Raw genomic sequence first — 24437 nt, 5'->3', positions numbered from 1 at the left:
CATGCAGGGTTGTTGCAGGCTTTGCTGGATATGCAACATGGCAGTGTTCGACGGGGTGTAGCAGCATAGTGGCCCAACTTAAAGAGCAGCTGTTGCATACGCCATATGGGTGCGAACTTCTACAGATAGTTTAAAAACAAAGAGTTGATGAAGCTTTTCAAAAAGTTGTGCAGTCAAAACCAGCAACGGAAGTTCGATGCCCTATGGGCAAGACTTGATGAACTAACTCTAAAAGAGACAGCGGAGGCTGCACCAACTGGTGATGAACCAATAGCTCTTGGACCTCTCCCAACAGATACTCCGCGGATAGTAAGGAGGTCAAGGTCAGCTATTAGGAGCTTCTCACAGTGGATACGTAATGAGCCAAATAAAAAATAGGCTTTGCTGTACGACAGTAGTGGTGCAAGGTATAGAGTAATAACAACAAATCTTGCAGAGGTTTATAACTGGGTCATGCGAGGAATGAGATTTCTCCCACTTGTTGGAATTATAGAAGGTATTTTGCATGGGACTTGTAAGTATTTTATTGATCGGTACGTAGCTACTAAAAATGTAATGGAGGACAGTCGTATGTTGTATTGACGGATGCTATGTGAGTATATAGAGAAGGCCACTACGAAGGCCCACATGCGTCGCGTAAATCAAGAGGGGACTGCGGAGCACAGATTCAGTGTTCTGTGCCCGGATAAGGGTCGGAGGGGTGGAAGACGTGAGCGGCATGTTCAGGAGTGTGTGCTAAGGAGTGGGACATGCGGTTGGGGTCATCGATATGGATGCTGACTGGATCAACGTCATGCATCAACGTTTTGGCCCGGTTGAGCGGAAGGCAGACGCACCCACCTACGTACCTGAGTTCTTGTCCGATACACGAGGGCCAACAAAGAAGTGGATCCTATAGTTTCAGGTTCGATATAATACAACCTCTCATTTACTATTTGAGTATCTAGTTATGATCATTATTGACACATGTCATATTTGCAGTCGGCGTACATACACCCCAGGCCAATGCAAACTCGGTCTCCAGGCATTTGGAGGCCTATCTGCTTTGGCTGTTTGGGTGGGTTATGTTCACCAGCGGCCAAGGCCACCTGGTTGCAAGGACGCTTGTGTCGTACGCTAGGTTGATAGCGGATGCTGGTGGCGAGGAGGTACCACAGTTCAGTTGGGCATCTGTTGTCCTTGCTACGACATATCAGGCGCTCTGCGACGCGTGCACAAAGAAGGAGGCACTAGCCACTTTTGCCGGGTGTCCACTTCTTCTGCAGCTGTGGTTCTACGAGCGGTTCGCCATAGGCATGCCAGTGGTGGACCGCTCCCCGTACCCAGAGGAATAGTACGGCGAGCCAGAGGAGGATGCGCCTACCATGGCCTCGATGTGGTGTCGTCGTCGGGTACGTACTTTTTGTTAACACTTTCATTGGCACGCATGTTATTTCTAATGATTTCTAACAATGTTTCTCACACAGCCACACTGGGCGCATGAGCAGCCTCGCAGCGCTTACGAGCATTTTCGGTCCCAGTTCGACAGGCTACATCCGGACGACGTGGTATGGCAGCCGTACAACATCTTGGCCGTACAAGGCCATGCGGGTTTGGGTTTGTCGCCGTTGTGTACCCGCGACGAGGATTACTAGCTTACGAAGGCACCGCTTGTCTTCGACATCTACGTCGAGGAGTACTCACCGCACCACGTCATGCGGCAGTTTGGCCGTCACCAGGCATTCCCTCTCGTCCACATTCGTACTGTCCCCGTGCACGTCCACAGGTACATAAGCATAATTAAAAAATTTGTAACATTCGTCTTACTGTGAATTATATTTAACATGGTTCACTTGCAGGTACACACGCAGGCCAACCGGCTGGCAACCTCTGGGAAGATTGCTTGGCCCTATACGTGGCAGCAAGGGCCCAAGTGCTACAGAATGTCGTGGAGGAGGCGCATCCCTTCGACAAGCGGAGCTTCAACGACTACCTACGGTGGTACGTTCCACGTACACGTACACGGGTCACCTACACCCCTGAGGGTGTCCGACCCCACATCGCGTCGACTACGGAGCCATACTCGGTCCATTGGGACGAGGACGCTGCATTAGCGGTATGTTTTACTTACAAGTCAGTAGTCCATACTCAAGGAACAAAACCTGTACATTTAAATTATTTTTTTCTTGTTCGTATCCGCAGGCCGATATCATTTACGATGTCCATAGGGATGCAGCTGGTACCATGGTCCGCATCCGGCAAGGCCAGCACCTCAGTGCGTCGGATGTCGCGGGCTTCGTCAAGCGGTTTTTCGATAAGACCACACGCGCCTTGAAGCTTACCTCCTGCCGATCCACCACAGATGTAGCTGGAGCACCTCCCAGGTCTAGTGGGGTCCACGCTGAGTCGTCCCGGAGGTCAAATGTGCACTGTCGTTCATCGGTGTCGGCACCCACACGACCCCTTTTACCATGTCATACAGGCTCGGAGTAAATAGGTACGAATTTTTAATTCGCACGACGTTGAAATATATTCATTTCTTACTGGTGCAATGATTATTAAACTTGTATTAGGTGCACCTATACAAGCCTCGACGCAACCTCATAGACCGAGCCCTGTGCGTCCACCCTCAGGTACTGGGCACCCACTTTATCCCCGTTTTCAATATATTCAGCAAATTTAGCTAATATTGTGCACATGTTATTTCGGTGATGAGGCCGGCCTGTCTTCAGCTGCCCCACGCCCTATCCCACCAGCACCGTTCGAGCCATACTACGGCACGCCCGCCTAGCCATCTTCTGCTGCACCGACATACCACGCAGGTACAATTGTGCATTTTTTACTACTACTTTCATTTCCACATTGTCCATATCTAATATAATTATTTGTTCATAGGCCCCTTCAGCCAGTACACATAGACACCAGCAGAGCCTTCACAGTCCTCGTACCCTAGTCAGGAGGATGAGGCTGGCTCGGACCCCACGTACGACCTCGTTCGAGACTTCTTCGGGGGCACACCTGACTATGACGTCCTCCAGCGGTCCTAGATACCCAGTGCTCCACTTCGGACACAGCCCACGCAGGACGAGGCCTCGACACCGGTGCTCCTTACTAGGCCTACCAGACAGGTCGGTCCACCCGACCCCCTCACCTACTCCAGGGGCCACGTGAGGGTCAACCGTCGGCATCGGGACCACGATGGGGGCCACGACCGACGGCAGCGGGGGAGACAACAGTATAATTTTACATTTATTTTTGTAACTTACATATGCATATTCGATTCGCGATGTACTCTTACGTATTCAGACACGTGTAATCTTTATGGTCCACTTAGCATGTCGTAACTGCATTTCTTATTCCAATGTGATGACATGCTAGTTGCATTTCTTAATCCGACATGACCACACGCTACATTCTATCGTCCTCACCAATGTATATCTTACAAAGCTACTTATACACGAAGTGACAGCTCGCTTACTTTGTCGGGAGTGTAACTTTAATCACGAAGTGACCACACTACTGAACTTTAACCATGACATGACAACACATGTCTCCTTGCGCAGGCTTTAGACAAGAAGTGACAACACCGGACAGCTTTTACAACATAATAAATGACAACACAGGTACCAATAAACATGGAATCTCTGTCCATCGTCAATGACACAACTTTCCCATTCTTCAAGATAGAATCCAATACTTCTGCCATCCTCTGAGCCCTTGCACTCACTCCTTTCTTCAAGAGCGAATTCAATACTCCTGCCTCCCCCAACCATAAATAGCTGAACCTCCATACGTTGATGCACCACTCATTTCTCAGATCTCTCAAATGCAATGTCTTCCTCAGCTCTACCAAACTCACCAAAGAAACATTGGGGGGTTTTCATCCCTCAAGGTATCAAACCACCGATGTGCTTCTGTGGTGACCTTTGCAGGCTCCGCGAGTCGCAGGACATCTCATACACCTATGGGTTACGCTTCTTCATGTGTGCCAACTACGAATATGACAAGCCTCAATATAGAACATATGAGTATCCACCAGTATAACAACAGATATCAGCCACATCTCTGCTGAATTCGCACCCTGTTTTACTAACCGCTCATCTTGTTCTATTTGTTCAGTCCCCTCCACCGCTCTGTAATTTTATTCAATGGCTCGACAATGAGCAAAATGAGGAACAGAAGCAGTGGGTCGATATGAACATGAGGTGGAGAAGGGAAGCTTACGCATGTCGGGAGTACGAGCAACAGCAAGAGGAACTTCGCCTAAAGCGGGAGGAAAAAGAGCGTATGAGGAAGGCGGCGCACGACCATACCGTGGCTCAGGCTCGGGAGGCTGAGAGGGCAAGGAAGCGGGAGAGAGCCCGCCGTGCTAAGGCGGCAGGTCCCGATGCCCTCCGAAAGGGAAAATATCCTAGATACACTCAGTATAGAGTATCTAATGTAACCCGACATACTTCCACTCCCTAAGGCATGTTATGATTAGGAGCGACGTACTAATAAGTAGGTCTTAGTGTGAACCGTATATGACACCTTCTTTTTCTCGTCGTGTCGTCATAGTTACAGTCTTATGTAATATTTTCACCTTATGTTTAATATTATGTTTGTCGCCATTCGCACCTCATACCCGCGTAATATGTTACGAATGCTTCACATATACAATTTGTTCACAATTACTGATTTTTTATTCTCCGACTATTACGTAACCTACTCCAAATTCTTGCTTCCTTAGTATACTGTTTTCACTCCTCTTCAATATTTTTAATTCCAAATTTTCTAAATGTCCTATTTTAAATTTTGATGAAATACACAAATTTTTGCAATTTTCAAAAGAAAAAAAATCATTACCGCCCTCTCAGAGAGCGGCTAGACTGCTAACCGCTCTCCCAGACCCTACCCGCTCCCTGAGAGGGCGGTTAGCCCCCTTGCCACCCTCTGATGGGGGGCGGTTAGTAGGTCTAACCGCCCTCACAGAGGGTTGCAGCCCTCTCTAGGGGCTGCAGGCGTCTAGTTTTATAATTTTTTTCACAAGAAATTTATTTATTTAAATTTTTAATCGAAAAAATATAAAAATATAAAAACTCGGTCATTGACAGCCATCTGGAATTGCCGGCCCATCATCTGGTATTTCGGTGTCGACGTTTGAAATTTGAAAACGCGGTTGTTGCGGATCTGCATGCACTGATACATGGCCGGAGCTGGCAGCATCGCTCCGGCGACCTCCCTACATAGAAATCATCGACATCACGTCGCTCAAGGTGTGCACAGGTGAGATCCTCGTCCATGGTAGAGGTCCCTTCCATGGGCGCTTCAAGCCACCCGTTCTCGACGCCACTCGATCTGCAACAGCCTGGATAATGTTCTCCGCCGTCGACACCATACCCTGCAGAACACGCAACAGGACATACCTTGTTCCGAGCAGAATCGTCCGCCGGCACCAGCTGGTCAACCGCATTAGCCAACTCGCGGGTAGTATAACCCGCCATGAGAGCATCTTCGACCAGCTGTGAAGCCCAAGGCGAGATCTTGACGTGCGAGGCCAGAGAGACGGAGTTCATCTCTGGCCAATTTTTTGCCTCATGCGGCACCGGAGGCTTCCTCGACATCAACGATATCTCCGAATGCATGCGAGCCAAAAACTCACGTGCCCTTCTGAGCCTTCTTCCTCATCTGACTTCCTCCCTGCAGCGATCTCGGCCGCAACCTGCGCATGGTGCCGGCGGGCCGCACGTATCGCCGGCGCCCACGCGAATCACCTTTTTTATGGAGCCCAACTTAGTTGTATTTCCTCTGTTGCATCACAATTCGCAGAACGAGTGTCTCAAAACACGCTTCTCAGCCCAGTGCACTCATTTAGCCGAATGGCACAGAAGCGTACTCCATAAAACAAAACCCTTTGCAGGAATCATGCAATTTCATGACCTCCATCGTACATGAAAATAAACTAGAAATGGTGGCAAAACCGGTTCTGGTGTAGCGCAACAAAGAAAAACGTGCATACCAGCACTTAATCCATACTAATTGTTATTTGTTTCTCATCAACAATCAAAGAGTATTTCTGTAAAACCATTGTACATTACACATTTCCTGATTACAATCAACCCTAGGATGGCATGGATCATTCTATTATCAGACCATGTATGTTTAGTATACAGAGGAAAGTGGAGAAGAAACGAGAAAAATAACCCGGCAATTGAATTTAAGGGGAAGGGGAAGAATGTAACACACGCCGACACCGAAATTACAACAAAAGATGAAATTAATGCACAACAGAGATGTACAGTGTTGCATGACAGTATGCACAGAGCCTCAGTGTTGCTTGTAAGAACCATGTCATGTGAACATTTTCCCTAGCTTGCTTCAACTGAAAGGATCTCAAGCTCTGCCCACCAAAGTGGAGATAGCCTCGGCGTTGCCGCCTCCGGTGTAATCGCTATTACTTCTCTCAATCTAGTGGCGACTTCTCTCATGTTTGGTCTCTTTTTCGGATCGCTGTGGATGCAATCCTGGATCAACTGGCAAATGATTTCTAGCTCTTTTTCTTTGTGAGCCTTCAAGGTAGGATCAAGTAAACAAGACATGCTCCGGTCATCCCTAATGCACTTCAAAGCCTGTGACAGAAAAAGTAACATTTGTTACTTTAAGACACATTTTTGTGTATTTTCCAATTTCAGTAACTAGTAACTATGCATAGTGTATTTGTCATCAATCGTCATTACCAAGTTTGCAAGGGAGCCCTTGTGTTCGGAATATGGAGGCTTTCCTGAGATGATTTCCAGCATGAGCAGACCAAAACTGAATACATTCCCAGCTGGATCAGCAGCTACTGGCTCATGGTGATCAACAAAGTCATCATTCTGGGGCATATTTCCTCTGGAGTATACTTCTTGCCAAACACTCATGTCTGCTAGCTGTGTAAAGGACTCAGTTTTAGGAGCAAAGCATTATGTGATGTGCTGATCTATCTGACTTTTTTTTGGTCCAAGTGAACTGGGAAATGATTAATACAATTTATGGAGTAGACAAGTGCACATCCCATTCATATTTTAGCCAAATATTGATACTCTAAATCAAAGGTATAATGTCCTGAAGTGATTTCACAATGATTAAGTCCTATAGATTATTAAATCTCAGCAGACAATCAGTTACGGAATCGTCTTGTGGAAGTCTCCAGTATCCAGAAATTCATTGAAACACAAGCTAAAGCATTCATAAGCACATTCATACCTTTGCGGCTCCATCCTCAGATAGCAATATGGCACTTGACTTTAAGTTAGGGTGTGTTATAGGAGGGTTGAGCTCATGCATGTGCTGGATACAGTATGCTACTCCCATAATTACCCTCATCCTACCATTCCAATCAATATGATCAAATCCCTCAACTGCAAAAAGCAAAGCAAAGCATTTTGATTTGACCACAAAGTCAGAGAGTAAACAATCCAAAATTGGAATAGCACAAACAGCTCTTACCATGGAGATGTTCATATAGTGTTCCATTGGGCGCATATTCCAACACCATCATCCTCATGAAAGGCTCTTCCTCCTCACAGTACCCAAGCAGGTTGATAAAGTTCTTATGATTAATTCGTGAGAGCGAGTCTATCTATGTGTTCAGAAAAGAAGAAGAAGAGAAGTTAGAGAAGCAGTTTGTTTCAGGTCAACCGCCAACATTACAATTTGATTTAACAGTGCAGAGTTACCCTTCGATAAAATAAAATTGAATTACCTTTTTCCTGAATCGCCCTTCGGAATGCTTTGACCAATCTTTGCTAGACGTAATCATAGTTGATACAACAGCTATCTCAACACCACTCGATAAGGTTCCCTTATATACAGTGTAATGTGGATAGCTTGTGACAATATTACTGAAGTCCTCACAAGCACCTTCCAGCTCGGAGCGCTGCAACTTGGGTACTCCTAAAATACATTAGGGGGGAAAATTACTGCTATTTATAGGAGACAATTCAACTAGATAATTTTGACACTACTTAAACAGGATGAGTTCAGTTAGAAGCGAATTTGTGTCTTGTGATCATCGTAAACAAAATTTAATGCAAGACACTAGTTCACTTTATACTAACTGCTGACATGTAGAGGTGGAACAATTGCACATACTTCTACTGAACATGACCTCCAAAGATGAAAAGGAGATGAAACTATGCTATGTTTTTTCTTGCATCAGATACATTCAATTCTCAGATGGATCTGAAAGCAAACAATATATTACCTGTCACAAATGCCTTTTGGAGCTGGCCACTGAGTCCAGTCTTCCATGGACCTATCGTTTTCACTGACTTGTTGCGGCATAGCAAAAGCATACATACTATGCCAACAAGTAGCAGTGCGATCAATGGAAGCACGATGACATAAAGCCACCTTATGGACCTTCTTTTCAAAACTTCTTCTGTACGAGTAGCAGGAGACACGGGTGGAGTTGTTGGAGGATTTACAGCTGGTTCAGGTGCGTTGTTAGGACTAAATGCTGAAAATGAGCCACTTCCAGTGGAAGGAACAGGAACAGCAGATGGAACAGGAGCATTTGCAGAAGAAGGTGCAGCAAGATTGCTATCCTGAAGTAATCTGCGCTGGCTAAGCTGTGCTGCTGGATTTCTTGCTGCCAATTGTGAAGGAACGTGAGCTGGGCAAAAGAAGAAAGCATGTTATGGACTAGCTCATGTATCTAGAAACCAAGTTGAACTTAGAAACAGTCAGTTAGATTACCAGAAAGATTGCTAGTGTCCTTTTTGTTCTCTTCAGATGAAGAACCTGATTCGAACCTACAATGGTCCAAATTCAAAAACTGCTACCATCAGCACCTGATGATAACTTCTGAATTTCTTTTCAAACAGAAAGAGAAGAAACTAGTTATAACTTAGACAGGAGTTTATAACAATATTTTTTATTACCCATCCTCAGTTCTTTGATCCATATTATCCCTCCCGAGATGATAGTAGATATCTAAATCATTTTCCTGATCAAGGTTTCTGTAGGAATTTTGGATCCGAGACCATTGAAAGTTGTTGTTGGAAAGCAATCTGCAGAAGAAGAGATGCAATATCATGACATTTTACTTGCTGCTGATCAAAACATTCATGAAACTAATCAGTCAGAAAACCTACAAATGCTTAAGTGATTGCATTTCTGTTATCTCTTGTGGAACTTCACCAGTCAAGTTGTTATTGCTCAAATCCAGAACCTCCAACATTGCGAGAGCACTCATTTCCTTAGGTATCGGTCCAGTGAACAAGTTATTGGAGAGTACACTGCAAGTAGGATAGCCAGGTGCCAAACCGTTGGCATCGGTGTAGCAAATATTCAAATAACACATTGCAAAATCAAGAAAATAATCAAAATGCCAAAATACTGTTGTCCACCGAATGTGAATTTATACTATCATGAAAGCGCTAATCTATTACTACACACTTACAGAGCCCTCAGATGACTAAGAGTTCCAAGCTCTGGACCCAACGTGCCTTTTAGTGAGAGATCCTTCAGGTTCCTGGAAAAAGATAATTCACAGTAAGCAGCATTCTTGTGATGCTAAAGCAAGTCAACATACCAAGCACAAGTATATAAAAAAACCAACCATGGTAGTTAAAAAAGTGTAATGTTCTCATCCTATTTGGTAAAAAATGAGCTTCCACATAAGTCTTCGTCTTGAATAACAAGAAGATTCACTGAGATGACGGTTCCTAAAAAGGTAGTTATTATGACAAAAACAACTTGAAAACTGTGAGTGTAGAAAAATCTAATCTAGGCAGACTACAGCTATTTAGCCAATGGTGATCCACTTGAGCGAACTAATATAAACCCGCCTCCCTTTTGGATCTCCAATGCTATCATAATGTAGAGTCAATTGTATCACTTAGTAGTAGAACAGCCCCTCACCACAAAATTGAGAATGCCATCAGGAAAATAAATCAAGCACAAAAACCTAGTTGGTTGAGTGAAGAAGCCACTCTAATAAACCAAATAAGGAGCTTGCAGAGGCTTCCGTGTGAAACTAATTGTGAACAATGCATTATGTAAGAGAATCTGAACAACTAATTCATGGTAAATTTCAGCAGACAAATAATGCAAACCAAAGATGAAAAGCACCAAACTGCTACAATTTTTCTTTTACTCTATACTCATAAAAAACTAGAAAAGAATGTACAGCAAATAGCAAGTTGAAGGGCTTATTACACCAAATTTTAGTGACTAGAAATGCTCCAGGGTACATGGAATTTTCCCGGTATAAATTCACTCATCCAAAGCGCCATCATCGCATCCACTCTGTCAATCATTGAACAGCTAACTTACTTATAACTTCTCTAAATTATGAAGTGGAGGGATGCTTGTGTTGGGATAAACTCAACAGAAGTGCATACAATTAATTTTTCTTGTATTCTAAAGTCAAACCACGATAAACTGCAAGGGAGAAAAGATTAAGAACGGGAAGCACAGGCGTCGATGCAAGATTCATTTAAAAACAGACCAATACTGCTACACTCTTCATTCTTCAACGGAGAAATATACGGTCAAATGGAAAACCCGTTAAACAGGGGAACGAAACGTTCGCTTTTGCTAATGATAATCCATGATGAATCGATGAAATCAATTTCAAACCACTGCACATTCAGAATAAAGAAAAGAGGACAGCATCCAACTCACAGCATCACAACCCTGCCATCGACGCAGCGGACGCCGTTCCAGCTGCAGGGATCGCCGTCGTGCGCGCTCCAGCCCGCCATGGCGCCATGCGGATCCTCCTCCAGCATCGACTGGAACTTGAGCAGCGCCGACCCTGCACAGGACGCGCACCAAGTCAGCGCACAAGCCCAACCACCGAAACCAAACACCGGTGACGACCCGCCGGTACCTTCAAGGTTGATCGCCGAGCAGCCATCCACGGCGAGATGAAGCGCCAGCGCGACGAGCGCCATCCACGACGAAATGAAGCCACCCATCTTGCACATTTTCCGCAGGCGCGCTACGAGACGACGGGCAAGGCGTCGTCACATGATCATCTTCGCAAGCCTCCTGAGCAGCCTCGGATGGTTAGAGGCGAGGGGCAGCCATTGCACAGCCTCTTCCCTGGCACGGCAGCCTCACGTCCGCTGCGCGCCGTCATGCAAGGAGAAGACAGGAACAGCTCAGAGACGCCAGAAAAAGGGCGACCGGAGCAGAAGAAACTTGCATCACCATAAAGCTAAGGAAACAGCTTTAGCGCTTTTTTTTTTTTTGGCCTGTCGATTTTGCTTACACCACACGCGATTCGATTCAAGAAACTGAAAAGATGATTCGAGGAGAGGGCTTACACGGCGGGTAGGGAACGGAGAAGAGAGACGGAAAGAGACAGAGGAGAGGGAGACGGAAACTGTGGTCGTCCGTTCTCTGAGGAACGAATTGTAGTTGGAGAAGAAACCAAGAACGGCAGGCACGACGGAAGAAGGAGAAGGAGAAAAAAACACTTCCAAAGAAGATTTCACGGCGCATCCCTTTGTTGTAATCTCTCTTTCCGTGTCCAAGATCGCGTTGTTTAATGCAACAAACGGGAACCGAATTCTTCTACCGCCACCTGTAGGACAAATGGACAATTCCACGCTAGGATTCGAGAGCTAAGCTTAGAGAATTCAGAATTGGGTAATATACGAGGGCGGTCGTTGTCAAGGGCCAGGACAACCACTCTGCAGTCTGCGCGAGTCCTATTCACCGCCCGCGACGGATTCGACGGCTCGCCATTTTAAAATTCGTCGTGCTCATCATCACAAATGGCAATAAAATATGCCCCCCCGTAGACATTTTGTTTCGACCTCTCTGGTGTCAATTGCGACCGGACCAGACATCCCAGCGACGCCAAATGCTGTGCTTATAGGGGGGAGATTTGATTTTTTATTTCTTGGAAGAGAATAGTTAAACCAGGTCAAGTATCTCAAGCTAAAAGGTTGCAGCTACTTTGAAAACAAAGAAAAAGAATCAGGAGGTGATAAGGCATGAGGGATCATCGAAAAACTTCGCAAAATGAACCGAGACGTATTTGCTCCGGTTCCGAGACAAATGTGCGCGCAACGGAGGAGCTGCAGAAATGGTCCTTACCCGCGGTCGGCGTCGCGGCCCGGTGGCCGGCTGCCCGGCTCCCTTCCCTCGCGCGGAGCTCCTCAGGCGCGCGATCGAGATGGGCGGTGGCCGGCGGCGGCGCGCCTCGTGGGGTTGGAAGACGTGCGCCGGGGCTCGCGTGGGGGGCAGGTGGGACGCGCAAGCGACGGGAATTTCTATTGATTTTTTTCCCAGGCAATTGATGGTGCCTTGGCCTGGACCTAGCTGTCCGTCAGTATCCCTTCTTTTTTCTTTTTTTTTAAAAAAGCATGTTGTTTAAAATAAAAAATAGACAACATACATCAGTGTATTTATTAAAATAAATAATAGACCAGCGTATTTGCAAATCTACCCCTGTATTCGGTACTCAAAATTCAAAAATCCGATTTTAGTACCTCAAACACCGAAAAAGATTGTTCATTTGTATTCGACACATAAGGTACCAAAAATAGTAAATAGTACCTTATTCAGCACCTGCCAAATACAGATTGTGTCGTGCGCCGCGCGATAAGCTGAAGCTTAAGAAGCCATAAAAGTTCAAGTTTGTTATTTAACTCATGATTTTTTTATATAAAATAGTCTAAAATTTTTAAATATTTTCATTAGCAAATTAGATATCACTATCAACCCATTTTAATTAGTTTGATCTAAAAAAGCATAAGCCAATATTTAATTAAAATTCTCCAAATAAATCAATTTTTATAAATTCTAACAATATTTAATGCCTCAAATAAATTCTCAAAATCTAGAAAAATTCACTAATATTCTTCTCATATGATGTACTAATTTATAAAAATATTTTTAACCTAGTTATTTGGTGAAAAAGTGAATTCTTTTATAATGCTCTATTTATATGCATTTTTATCATTTTATATGATATTCTCTTTTTAATTCAATTTCAATAAAAATAATTTAACATGCACAAAACCTTGGTTATCATATTAATATTAAGCCTTTGTAATGCTCCATTTATATGTATTTTTTATCATTTCATATTAATATTAAATCTTCTTGGAAAGAATTCCGCAAGGTAATTTTGTAGTAAATTAACGTTTGTATGATACAAATTCTAATTTATCGAACATTAATAGTTCTGAAAAAATTATCATATAATCCGGCATAGAGATTACATATGCTGATAAACCTTATATTTGATATGAGGTTTTTCGTCGGTGCGTGAATGGACACTAACCATAAAGAAATGACAACAACAAACATTGTCATGTATAGTACGCCTAACGACTAACATGATAATGTACCACTGCTAAACCTAACATACCTTAGAGAATAAAAATAGATCGAGTTACAAAAGATGATCTCTACTGAGTGCACCTGGGATTTGCCTTTCCTCAAAGCATCGGGGTCTGAAGCCTTAGTGCGACGGGCCCTCTCCCGCTTCCTTTCCCTCTCATCCTTGCGAGTTTCAACCGTGCCGTGCTCCTCCGCTTTCCTCATGCGCTCCTCCTCCTGATGCTTAAGCTATAGTTCCTCCTGTTGTTGCTCGTACTCCCGACGTTCGCACGCTTCCCTCCTCCACCGCATGCTCATTTGGACACACTGCTTCTGGTCGTCACTTTGCTCCATATCCGGCCATTCCATGAAGTCACATAGAGGTGGAGGAGACTAGACAAATGAAAGAAGATGAGAGATTAGTAAGATAGCGCATAAAATCATATGAAAGTGCCACATGAGTGTTGTATGTCGCTATACCGGTGGGTACTCGTATGATCTATATTGAGGCTTGTCGTACTGGTAGTTGACACATATAAAGAAGTATAGACCATAGGTGTAGTAGATGTTCTGGGACTCGCGAAGCCTATAAGGGTCACCACAGAAGCACATCGGCGATTCTACCCCCTGGGGAATGAAAATCTCCCAATATTTCTTGGGTGGGCTTGGTGAAGCTGAGGAAGACACTGCAGTTGAAAGAGCTGAGAAAGGAATAGTTTATCCATAGATGAGAGTAGGGTTATTTATGGTGGTTGGGGGTTAGTGCATGGATTGAGTGTATGGGTTTGGCTGGGGGCTGGAGCATAGGATTCCCTGTGAAAGATAGAAAAGTTGTGGCACTGATGCTTTGCAAAGATTCCCTACGAAAGCTTTTGCTTGGTGTGGTCATTTTATTCTGCAAAAGTTCAGCATGAGTTATTGTTGCCTCTGCATGGAGGCATGGATTCCTATGAAAGTTGAGTCGTGTCGTCACTTCGTGTCTATTACATGACTTATGACAGAGGTGTTGTCATTTCATAGTTAAAGCTACCTCGTGTGGTCACTTCTTGTCTAAAGATTAACTCACAACAGAGGTGTTATCATTTCATGGTTAAAGCTGAGTCGTGTCGTCACTTCATGTCTAAAGGGTGTCTCACGATAGAGGTGTTGTTATTTAATGCTTAAAGCTCTGTCGTGTGATCACTTCATATCTAAAGCCTGATTGAAGACAAAGATGTTGTGCTGGTGTCCTCTTATCACTAATGTTCGTCCCTGAAGGTTGAGAATTTGTTATAGTTGCCTGTGACTGCATGATTTTGGAGGCCCGTTTGCTCAAAGAATAGATTTTAGTGGGTGTGGAAGTAACACCTATCCCTTTGATTGTAATCCAAGTCAAAGGCTGGTTTAAGCATTCATCCTAAAGCAAGCAATCTTTATGTGTTGAACGGTTCATACAATCACATGGTTCATACAATCACATGGTTCATGCTAGAGCTGCAATTAATATTAGTCCTCGAGGTGCTGGTGATAAAAACCCAGTCTATGCCAGTCCCAAGGTGCTCGTGCTACAACATTAGTCATAAGAGGACACTAGCACAAGCATTAGTGTGTCTAAAGCCTGTGTCAGGACAGAGGTGTTGGCATTTCATAGTTAAAGCTAAGGCGTGTGGTCACTTCTTGTCTAAAGATTACCTCACGACAGAGATATTGTCATTTAATGCTTAAAGCTATATCGTGTGGTCACTTCGTGTGTATAGTGTGATTCACGACAGAGATGTTATGTTGTCAACAAGGGTGTTGTTATTTCATGCTTAAATCTGCGTCGTGTGGTCACTTAATGTCTTTTCATGCTTAAAGCTGTGTCATGTCATGTAACGTAGTAATTTGTTCGCACGGTAATCGTGGTAGGGTTCGTAATGCGAATGGTTTTGATGTGGTTGCACGATTTATTGCATGAAAGAACGGCACGCAGATATGTTCACAAGCGGATAACATTGCACGATGCTACACTTTAGGATGGAACGAGATCACATGTAATAAAACCATGCCACCGTGAGCCGTGACATCTTGTGAAATCAAAAAAAAATGTTGTTCGCATCTGCAGAAGATATATTGATATAAGACACTAACCATATACACATCGAACTGATGCTAATGAAATGGAAATGTAAACACAATAAAAAGTCCTGCTTGGCATTTGCATAGTTCATAGTGCATAGATGTTGAGCACCTAGATCATCTTAAGATGGCGGAGGAAAGTACCTACGAAAAATAGTGGAAGAATGCTTATTGTGCCAGTCAATGCTGTCAGGGTAAGATAGCTGTCGTCTCCAAGGTGGTGATGGGTAGTTGTAAGGACGGGTACAAGCAAATCCACTATCATCTTCAGGTCATTAATGTCCCCCGGAGTTGTAGGCCTCGGAGGGAGGGATTGTTGTGGCATGAAATCATCGTCGTCGTAATCATCTTGAGCGATCATTGTACGAGCATGTCCTACTTTGATGTTCGTCTTATGCCATCTCGATGAGGTGTGTGGGTGTCCTCTTGTACTGTTCCTTTAACCTTATTTTGTATTGCTGCTGGAATATCGAGGTATTGGTGGCATGAAATCATCATCCGCAACGTTCTTATCATTTTCTATGTGAATATTAGAGGGTGGCCCTGTACCCCTTAGGTTTGCTGATCTTCGTTATCTTCTACGCGAACCAGGCATCATACCACCGCCGAAGAGCATATACATCGCCAAGAAGTTTGGGATTTCTTGGTTGATCAACACTGCGCCTTCTGGTAACACCTAACATAAAATAGGAGCACTCGAATCAATAAAAAAAAGATAAGTAGATAGATCAAATAGAAAATGAGGAACCTGAATGTAAGGATGCATACTGGTCGGGCAACATCGCTATCCTTCTTTGCCTCCTAGAGAAATCTAGCACAGAATGATGGTCGGCTAGTTGGCACACCCTGAGGTACCTTTGACGGCACTCGTGCAAGAGCGCCCTAAGGTCGTCGGTGGTTACATGTTGGAGCAGAGTGTTTAACGTAGAGCAAAATGGTCTTGCATGCAATACGGACACGGATTGAATTAGGTTGTTCTCCTTGAAGGGATCATCCTTTCCTCCACGCATAACCTGCAATGAGGCATTAAGTGCTATATCGATCGTTGTAGGTGTCTATGGAAAGCCTGTAATAGAAGATCCCACCCTAGATTTATTGATCCTTGACTGCAAAGTTCTGGCTCCGCACAAAAGCATGAATACCTGATTATTTAAGAAACATTAAACTAGTATTAAATATCATAATTGAAATGTAACAATGCTTAAGAAATAACTACTAAATAGAGTTATGTGCCAAAATTATTTATCAAACATTAGATAAATTAAAAGTAATTACAACAACAATACAATGCATGAGAAATAATATGGCTGACTACTACATTATAGTGAATAGTACATATGTCATAAAGAATTACAAGTACATCGAACAACAACATTTCCTCCTCAACGACGACAACGACAACATACGCAGTCCCCAGGAGTGTAAGCGTCTAGCGGGTGTGTGGTCCTCATCCCAACTGCTTGAGCTGGCCCCTTGAAAGTGCCTAGAGGGGGGGGGGTGAATAGGCTTTTCTGAAAATTAAAACTAAATAGCGGATTAAAAACTGCTGGATACTCCGGTGAAGGTCAGATACTCCGGTCAGTCCGGAGTATCCGGTCTAGTCCGGAGTCTCCGGTCTATACAGGATATCAAGAATAATTATGAATTAGAGCGAGCAGCTAGAATCTAAAGGTGATGCTAAGTCTACTAGATATCATAAAGCTTAAACAACAATAAATACTAGCAATATGATCACTAAGACAATTTATATGTAAATTCTTAAATCCACACGATTAAGTAAATTGCACAAATAAGAACACAAGGGATTATCCCGGGGTTCGGCCACCTCACAAAGAAGTACCTACGTCTCTGTTGACGAGCTCACAAAGAGCCGAATCTTTTCCAACCCTATCATCTTCTAGCGACCACAAAGATCAAGCTAGAATTTCCTTACTCAATTTGGAGTCGATTACAAACTTCTCGTGGCACTCCACAAAGGTTGGGTGCTCTACGGGCGACGCCTTGCCGTCTAGAAGCACAAAGCTTCAAGAGAAAAGATTACAGTGAATGCTCGATGAAGAACTCAATGCTCAAGTGCCTTAATCTCACTCTAAACCCAAACTCACTAAATTTTTGCAAAACTTAGCACTAGAGGTGGTTGGAGGAATTTTGAATGCTCTTGGAATGCTTAAGGAGTCTAGAGTTCAGCAGCAACAGCAAGCCTTTAATGCCCTCAAGTGGCATGATCGTGTTAAAATGTAATGAAGAGCTTGCACCCCACATTGAGATGGTTCACCGTGCCACTCCTACCGCAGTCATCGGTTTCCATCAATGGGTGTTGGACTATTGGTGCCTAGTGTCCTAGTTGCTCTTACTGTTCTACTGTCCGACAAGGTGATGATTTGTCTTCAGAACTCGAGGTTGGCATGTGGGCTAGTTTGGGCTCAATAGAAAAATGAGAACCCTAACGGGAAATTCTTGATTAAAACAGGAAATCGACTATACCATGAAAAAACAGTAAAATCGCTTTTTGACTCTGTTTTCAAGTTAATTTTCTCGTTTTCGTCCCATTTTTGCCTAAGTCCCAAAAATCCGAAAACGGACGAGAAAAATATAGAAAACAGATCGGAACGGAGCGAGATTTATCTCGTCAGTTTTTATCTTTATTTATATAGAGAGGAGAAATTACAATTCTAAATCAATTCCAACTTTTAATTTATCTTCAACCAAATTTATCTTTAAACCATCCTAATTGAATCCCACTACTAACTTGTCTCCTATCAAACTTATCTCTAAATATATCAACTCAAATCCTACCATACCAAACGTACCTTTTAATTAAAAATAAGATATCTCCTGTTGCTGTCATAGTGATCCTTGGGCCCACAACCCCACCCGAGCGGCCAGCTGGCCACCATGGCACGTGCTCATGAATTTGAAGTGCACTTTAAGTGAACAAAACCTGTTTTTTAATCTTAAATAAGGCATGGGGCATTCCTGTGGTTGCAGTGCTGTTTTCATTTATCTAGGAATTTCTAATTTCTGTGTAGAACACCAATTGATACTCCGCAATATCCTCATTGAAATAGTTTTATATTTCACTCAAAGTCAGTATGGCTTCAATTGAAGGTGTCACTTATTTGATGCACACTTCTACAGTTTGACATGTTCAGTCCCATATTGTTAAAATGCAAAAAAAAACCCTCAAAAGTCACTTGGATTTTGACTTTCCCCCCAAAAATTATTTTTTTTGCAAAACAAACCCCCAAAGGTTTGATTTTGTTGCAAAAACAACTCTAAAAATTCAAAAAAAATTAAAAAATCAAAAAATCTTTAAAAAAAACTAGAGACAATTCTAAGACCTTTTGTGAAAAAAAAAATTCAAAAATAATATCCTTTGCATCATATTTCGTGGAGAGTAAGTTTGAAAAAAAAGAAAAACGTGCAGCTCATTTATTAATTTGAGTTAAATGCATAGTTAATTATTTACTAATCCAAAAATCATGAAATAATTTTTTTAGTCTTCTTACATGATCCTCTATCTTGTAAAATACATGAAATCTTGAAATAGTTATTGTACCATGCAGGATTGAGTAAATATGTTGCAGATAGATTAATTCATAATTAATCCATAATACCCCTAAAATTAGTGAAACTACTTTTATTTATTTACTTAAATAATTATTTGTGTAGGAAAAATAATGGTAGACATGACAAAGTTAAATAACATGAGTTAATAAATGAGCTGCACATTTTTTTTTTCCTAAAATTCCTCTCCATGAAATATGATGCAAAGGACATTATTTTTTAAAACAAATTTCATATAAGATCTTAGATTGTCTCTAGTTTTTTTTATAATTTTTTGTGATTTTTTATTTTTTGAATTTTGGGGGGGGGGGGGGGTTGCACAAAGTCAAACTTTTGGAGGGTTTTTTTCAACAAAACAACTTTTGGGGAAAGTTAAAATCAAGTGACTTTTGGGGATTTGCATTTTTCCCATTATTAATTGAACAGGCGTTATTTCCCCGGGCCATGTGATGTATTTTGGAGTTCATCGTGATCATGACACAGTCACCCTCCGGTCAAGGGGGCCTGGATAATGAAATAGAATATGCAGTTTACACAAATACGACACTACTCTCTTTAGTCAAAAATACTTAATATTTTGGACATGATACAGCCACCAATATATACCTTGATCACTCCTTTTTATTAAAATATATTTATAAAATACAATATAGTTACAAGATTATGACAGTATTTGTCAAGACTACATATAATCTTCATTTTCCAAACTAAACAGCTTAAAAGTTATTGGTAGTGAAAGTTTCACAAGTTTGACAGTGTCTTGGGTTTTGAAAGTGCATCTAGGTCTCTAAATGGGTTTTGGTAATAATGATAAAATAATTGAAGAACTAATAAGTTTTATGAAGTATGGACATGTGTAATTCAATCAAGTAAGATTTGATGTATGATGATCTCCAAAAGAAAAAAGGAAAATGACATATGGATCTTATACTTCTAAATTCATTTATCTTTTAAAATTGAGTTTAAGATGACGTATTATTAAGTGATACAAAATTTAATTGTTTGCATAGAGACAAGTGCTCAAAAAATCTAACAAACCTACAAGAAACACATCGATTATAACACTTGCACCTAGGTTAGCCCTAATCTTTCAAAATATGCAAATTCAGAGTGTCTGCACTTTAGCAGAGTTTGGGTTAACTAAGGGTGTGCGGAAGGTCTGCACATCTGCGGAGTGTCCACACTTTTACAGAGTGTCCGTATTTTCACAAATATAATGGCTAGTTTTGAGTGTGGAGTATTTATACCCCACACCCTCTCTCTCCATCTGAATTAGCTCATTCATTTTGATCTAGTCTGAGACAAGCAACTCAAGAGCATTCAAAACTCCCATCTCCACTCCCCTTTGTGATTCTAAGTGAAATCTTATATAGGATTGAGTGAGAGAAAGGAGAAGTGTTAGTAAGATTCAAATCCATCCTTTGAGCACTAGTTTTTTTCGTCAAGCCGGTGATTTCACATTTGTTACTCTTAGTGGTTTGTCCACCTAGACAGCTAGGCGTTGCCCGTTGAGCTCCTAATCTTGTGGTGAGCCCCGGGAAGTTTGTATCACCCCTGCAAATTTGAGTAAGCAACCTTAGCTTGATTTTTGTCGTCGCTTGGGTGAGGAAATGGTTGAAAGAAACCTGGCTCTTTGTGAGCACCTCAACGGAGACGTAGGCACTTTTTTGTGGAGTGATCGGACTTTTGTGAATAAATCCTTTATGTCTCATTTGTCAATTTCTTGTGATTTGTTGCATATTCTTGTTCCTGTTGATTTTTATGGTTTCGACCTGATCTATCTCTTTGTAAAATAGAAAACATAGTGCAGTTCCTCAACCAACTATTTTGAACCAAGAAGTCTAGCAAGATATTTATCAAACTAGTCTTAACATAAGCATTGACTAAACCAAAGAAATTATAAATATGGTGATCAAGAATGTAGCATTTCATGGTTTACATTATTCATAAAATTGCCAAGTTTCATCTTTAGAAAAGTTAACTTGCTTGAAATGAATCATGTCAAGGCATCAAGAGGAGTCTAAGTTTAAAAGGTTGTTCCGCACAACTACTCAACTTACTTCAAATTCAAGTATAGCAACTGAAAATGCTAAAAATATACAAGTCAAAGCTCAACTACAATAATTATCTTGCAAGATGAAATGCAATAAAAATACAAAAAAAGTAAGATAGAACATGTATAACTGCAACTCTCCCTCACACGATGTCATAGTGATGATACACTCTAAGCTCTTCTCTCAAATAGGCAAATCTTGTTGCATCTAGAGGCTTAGTAAAGATTCTGGCAAACTGGTGTTGGGTATCTATATATCTTAAATCAATATCTCACTTCTCATTGTTGTCTCACAAGAAGTGGAATCTCACATCTACATTTTTAGTTTTGCAGTGTTAGACTATATTATTAGCTAAGCTGATGGTACTGGTATTGTCACACAAAAGTGGAATCTATATATCTTGTTGCATCTAGAGGCTTAGTAAAGATGTTGGCAAGCTGGTGTTAGGTATCTATATATCTTAAATCAATATCTCACTTCTCATTGTGGTCTCACAAGAAGTGAAATCTCACATCTACATTTTTGGTTTTGCAGTGTTGGACTAGATTATTAGCTAAGCTGATGGTACTGGTATTGTCACACAAAAGTGGCATGCTCTTGAAGTCTAACCCAAAATCCCTCAAGATAACAACCATCCATAAAATTTGAGAACAACAGCTAGCGGCAGCAACATATTCAACTTCAGTAGTTGACTGTGTAACACTAGACTATTTGCGAGAGGACCAACACACAAGAGAAATACGCAAGAAATGATAAGTATCAAACTTAGTCTTCCTGTCAATTCTACAAACAGCAAAATCCGCATCCGAAAAATCATGAAGAGAGAGAGAAGAACATGCAGAAAACCAAAGATCATACTCAAGGGTGTGTTTGAGATACCTCAATACGTGCTTCACCGCTTGGCGATGAGATGTCTTTGGTGATACTTGGAAGCGGGCACACAAGTAGACGACGAAGTGGATGTCGTGTCTTGTCGTCATCAGGTACAGGAGGGATTCGATCATGCTCCTGTACTGGCGTTGGTCTACCACCTCGCCATCTTTATCTGGATAAAGTATGGTCGAGTTAGCCATTGGTATCGTCAGAGGCTTCGCATCACTCATGTAGAACTTCTTCAACAAATCCTTGATATATTTTATCTGATAGATAAACGTACTTTACTTGCATTGCTTGATTTGTAGTCCAAGGAAGAAGTTGAGTTCACCTATCATCGATATCTCAAATTTTCTGCTCATGGTTTCTGCAAACTTGGCCACAAGAGTAAGAAAAGAGCCACAAAAAATAATATCATCCATCTATATCTGAACAAATAGGAAGTGATTGTCATGCCTAAAGGTGAACAAAATTTTATCAACAAACCCCATCATATACCCATGCTTTAACAAGAATGACTTAAGCATATTATACCAAGCCCTAGACACCCACTTAAGCCCATACGAAGCTTTCTGAAGCTTGTATATTCTATATGGGTATTTGGGGTACTCAAAGCCGAGGGGTTGCTTGACAGAGACTTCTTCCTCTATGAACCAATTTAGGGATGTACTTTTGACATCCATTTGATATAACTTGAAACTATGGGATGCTGAAAATATAAGGAGGATTCTAATAGCTTCTAGTCTAGCTACCGGTGCAACTTTCTCTTTAAAGTCTATCCCCTCAATTTGAGTGAAACCTTGAGCCACAAGTTTAGCCTTATTTCTCACTATAGACCTATTATCCCCCTGTTTATTTTTGAAAATCCATTTGATACCTATGGTGTGAACATTTTGGGATGGCTATACTAAGATCCAAACTTAGTTTCTCTCAAAAATTTCAAGCTCTTCGTACATGACATTAACCCAATTTGCAATAGAAGGTGCATGTCCAACATCATAGGGTTTAAAGGAAGCAATAAATGCAGAATCAGTGAAATAAACATGAGAAACAGATTTGAACCTTGTTACCTTTTCATTAAGGTCACCGATCATCAGCTGCGGGAGATGTCTCTGTTGAATATGTTGAGGAGCCTCATGTTATGAGACGATCTCCCCTCAAACGATATTGGTGCAGGCTCGGAAGCAATTGAAGTGGAAGTAGAGATTGCAGGACCCTCTACCAGTGTTAAAAAGGCAGGAGCTAGCAAGGGAACCGGAGTGATCAAAGAAAGTAGTGGATCATTCTTCTCATCACTGAGAGCTACAAGGTCGCCATCTAAGAAGAAGCTTTCGCCAATCTCTTTCTCACTTGCACACTCAAAAGCGTAACTAGTACACATAGCTGATTCATCAAAGGTCACATCACTGAATTTCATGATGTTGTTAGTGTCAAAATTAAGGATCCTGTAAGAATGATCATGAAGCGATAACCCAAGAAAATCCTATTGGAATAACGTAACTCAAACTTGTCAAGATTTTCACACTTTAGGATGAAGCATCGACATAAAAAAACTTTCAAATAAGAAACATTCGGCTTCCTCCTAAAGCGCAACTCATAAGAACTTACATTCAAGATCAAGCACACGAAAATCCGATTGGAGTTATAGCAAGCAGTGCTAATAGCCTCAACCCAAAACTTTCTATGAGTCATATACTCATAGAGCATCATCCTAACCATCTCTACCAAAGTGTGATTCTTCCTTTCAGTCACGTCATTAAATCGATGCTCAATGCCATGTTCAAGGCAGAAAATATCAAAGAGATAGTTCTTGAACTCGATGTCATTATTACTACGAATGTCTTTCAATGGACTAGGGAGTTCCTTGAACAATCTCAAAGCTAAGCTCCAAAAGTGTGAGAACACTTTATCCTTACTGACAAGAAAGAACACCTAAGAGTAGCGAGAAAAGTCATCAACAATGACAAATACATACCACTTCCACCTGCCGAACGAACCCGAGAATGACCAATAGTGTCCATACAAAGAAGTTCTCTTGGTCGTTCAGTCATCATCAGATTAACTGTTGAGTAAGAAGTGGCAACCATCTTGCCATGCTAATAATGAGCACAAACAAGGTTCTTCTCAAATTTGAGTTTGGACAATCCTTAGATCAAGCCTATGGCACTCTAACGAGAAAGTAAATCAAAAATCATGTGCCTTAGTCTCCTATGTTACATCCAAAAATCTCAGAAGAGAGTTGAGTAATTAAGCATCGAGCAGAACCAAAAAACTCAGAAAAAATAGCTCCAAAGATTTCCCTACTCGAGAAATTCGGCAAATTAAAGCGTTGAGAAGCATTGCGCTTGATATGTGATTCTACTTATGTACCCTGTTTAGATCTGATTCCTGGGGGACAAACTTCAAAATATATTATAGCAAGCCACTATATGATGGCGCTAAGGACATCTCTAATAGATACTTTAAAAATTTATCTCTTATAATATTATTATAGTATCCCCTAATACTATTACAGCATCCATTTTTTATCTCTAACAGCTACCATATTTCCTACCTTATATT

The 24437-nt window shown here is 41.8% G+C and overlaps 1 protein-coding gene and 1 pseudogene across 7 annotated transcripts; one reads left to right on the top strand and one right to left on the bottom strand.

Moving 5' to 3' along the window:
* Positions 1 to 6059: 6059 nt before the first annotated feature.
* LOC133917879 (protein MALE DISCOVERER 1-like) lies at positions 6060 to 12072 on the bottom strand. Of its 7 annotated transcripts, none has more exons than XM_062361717.1 (13): positions 12055 to 12072; positions 10838 to 11075; positions 10630 to 10762; positions 9404 to 9475; positions 9096 to 9239; positions 8883 to 9011; positions 8698 to 8753; positions 8204 to 8614; positions 7703 to 7893; positions 7447 to 7579; positions 7204 to 7358; positions 6696 to 6887; positions 6060 to 6587 (listed from the first exon to the last, which is right to left on the bottom strand). In XM_062361717.1, the coding sequence occupies exons 2-13, from the start codon at positions 10932 to 10934 to the stop codon at positions 6327 to 6329; spliced, it is 1974 nt and encodes a 657-aa protein (XP_062217701.1). In that variant the 5' UTR covers positions 10935 to 11075; positions 12055 to 12072; the 3' UTR covers positions 6060 to 6326. The 7 variants fall into 7 exon arrangements, with proteins under 7 accessions (XP_062217701.1, XP_062217697.1, XP_062217693.1 ...); XM_062361713.1 differs by lacking the exon at positions 12055 to 12072 and adding an exon at positions 11277 to 11576; XM_062361709.1 differs by lacking the exon at positions 12055 to 12072 and having other exon boundaries at positions 10838 to 11576.
* Positions 12044 to 24437, top strand: part of LOC133884569 (tubby-like F-box protein 1) — a 13122-nt pseudogene continuing 728 nt past the window's right edge.

The sequence above is a fragment of the Phragmites australis genome, chromosome 1 (genome assembly GCF_958298935.1).
Source record: "Phragmites australis chromosome 1, lpPhrAust1.1, whole genome shotgun sequence".
NCBI classification, from domain to species: Eukaryota; Viridiplantae; Streptophyta; class Magnoliopsida; order Poales; family Poaceae; genus Phragmites; species Phragmites australis.
Note: the sequence above shows the minus strand (reverse complement) of the source record. Positions and strands in the feature narration are given on the sequence as shown.

Bases quoted from the DNA above. Each gene is read 5' to 3' on its own strand.
- LOC133917879 (XM_062361717.1), bottom strand. From the start codon at position 10,934: ATGTGCAAGATGGGTGGCTTCATTTCGTCGTGGATGGCGCTCGTCGCG. The intron at 10,763-10,837 runs GTACCGGCGGGT...CGTCCTGTGCAG, and splicing joins CTCGGCGATCAACCTTGAAG to GGTCGGCGCTGCTCAAGTTC. The intron at 8,615-8,697 runs GTAATCTAACTG...TCTTTTGCCCAG, and splicing joins GGACACTAGCAATCTTTCTG to CTCACGTTCCTTCACAATTG.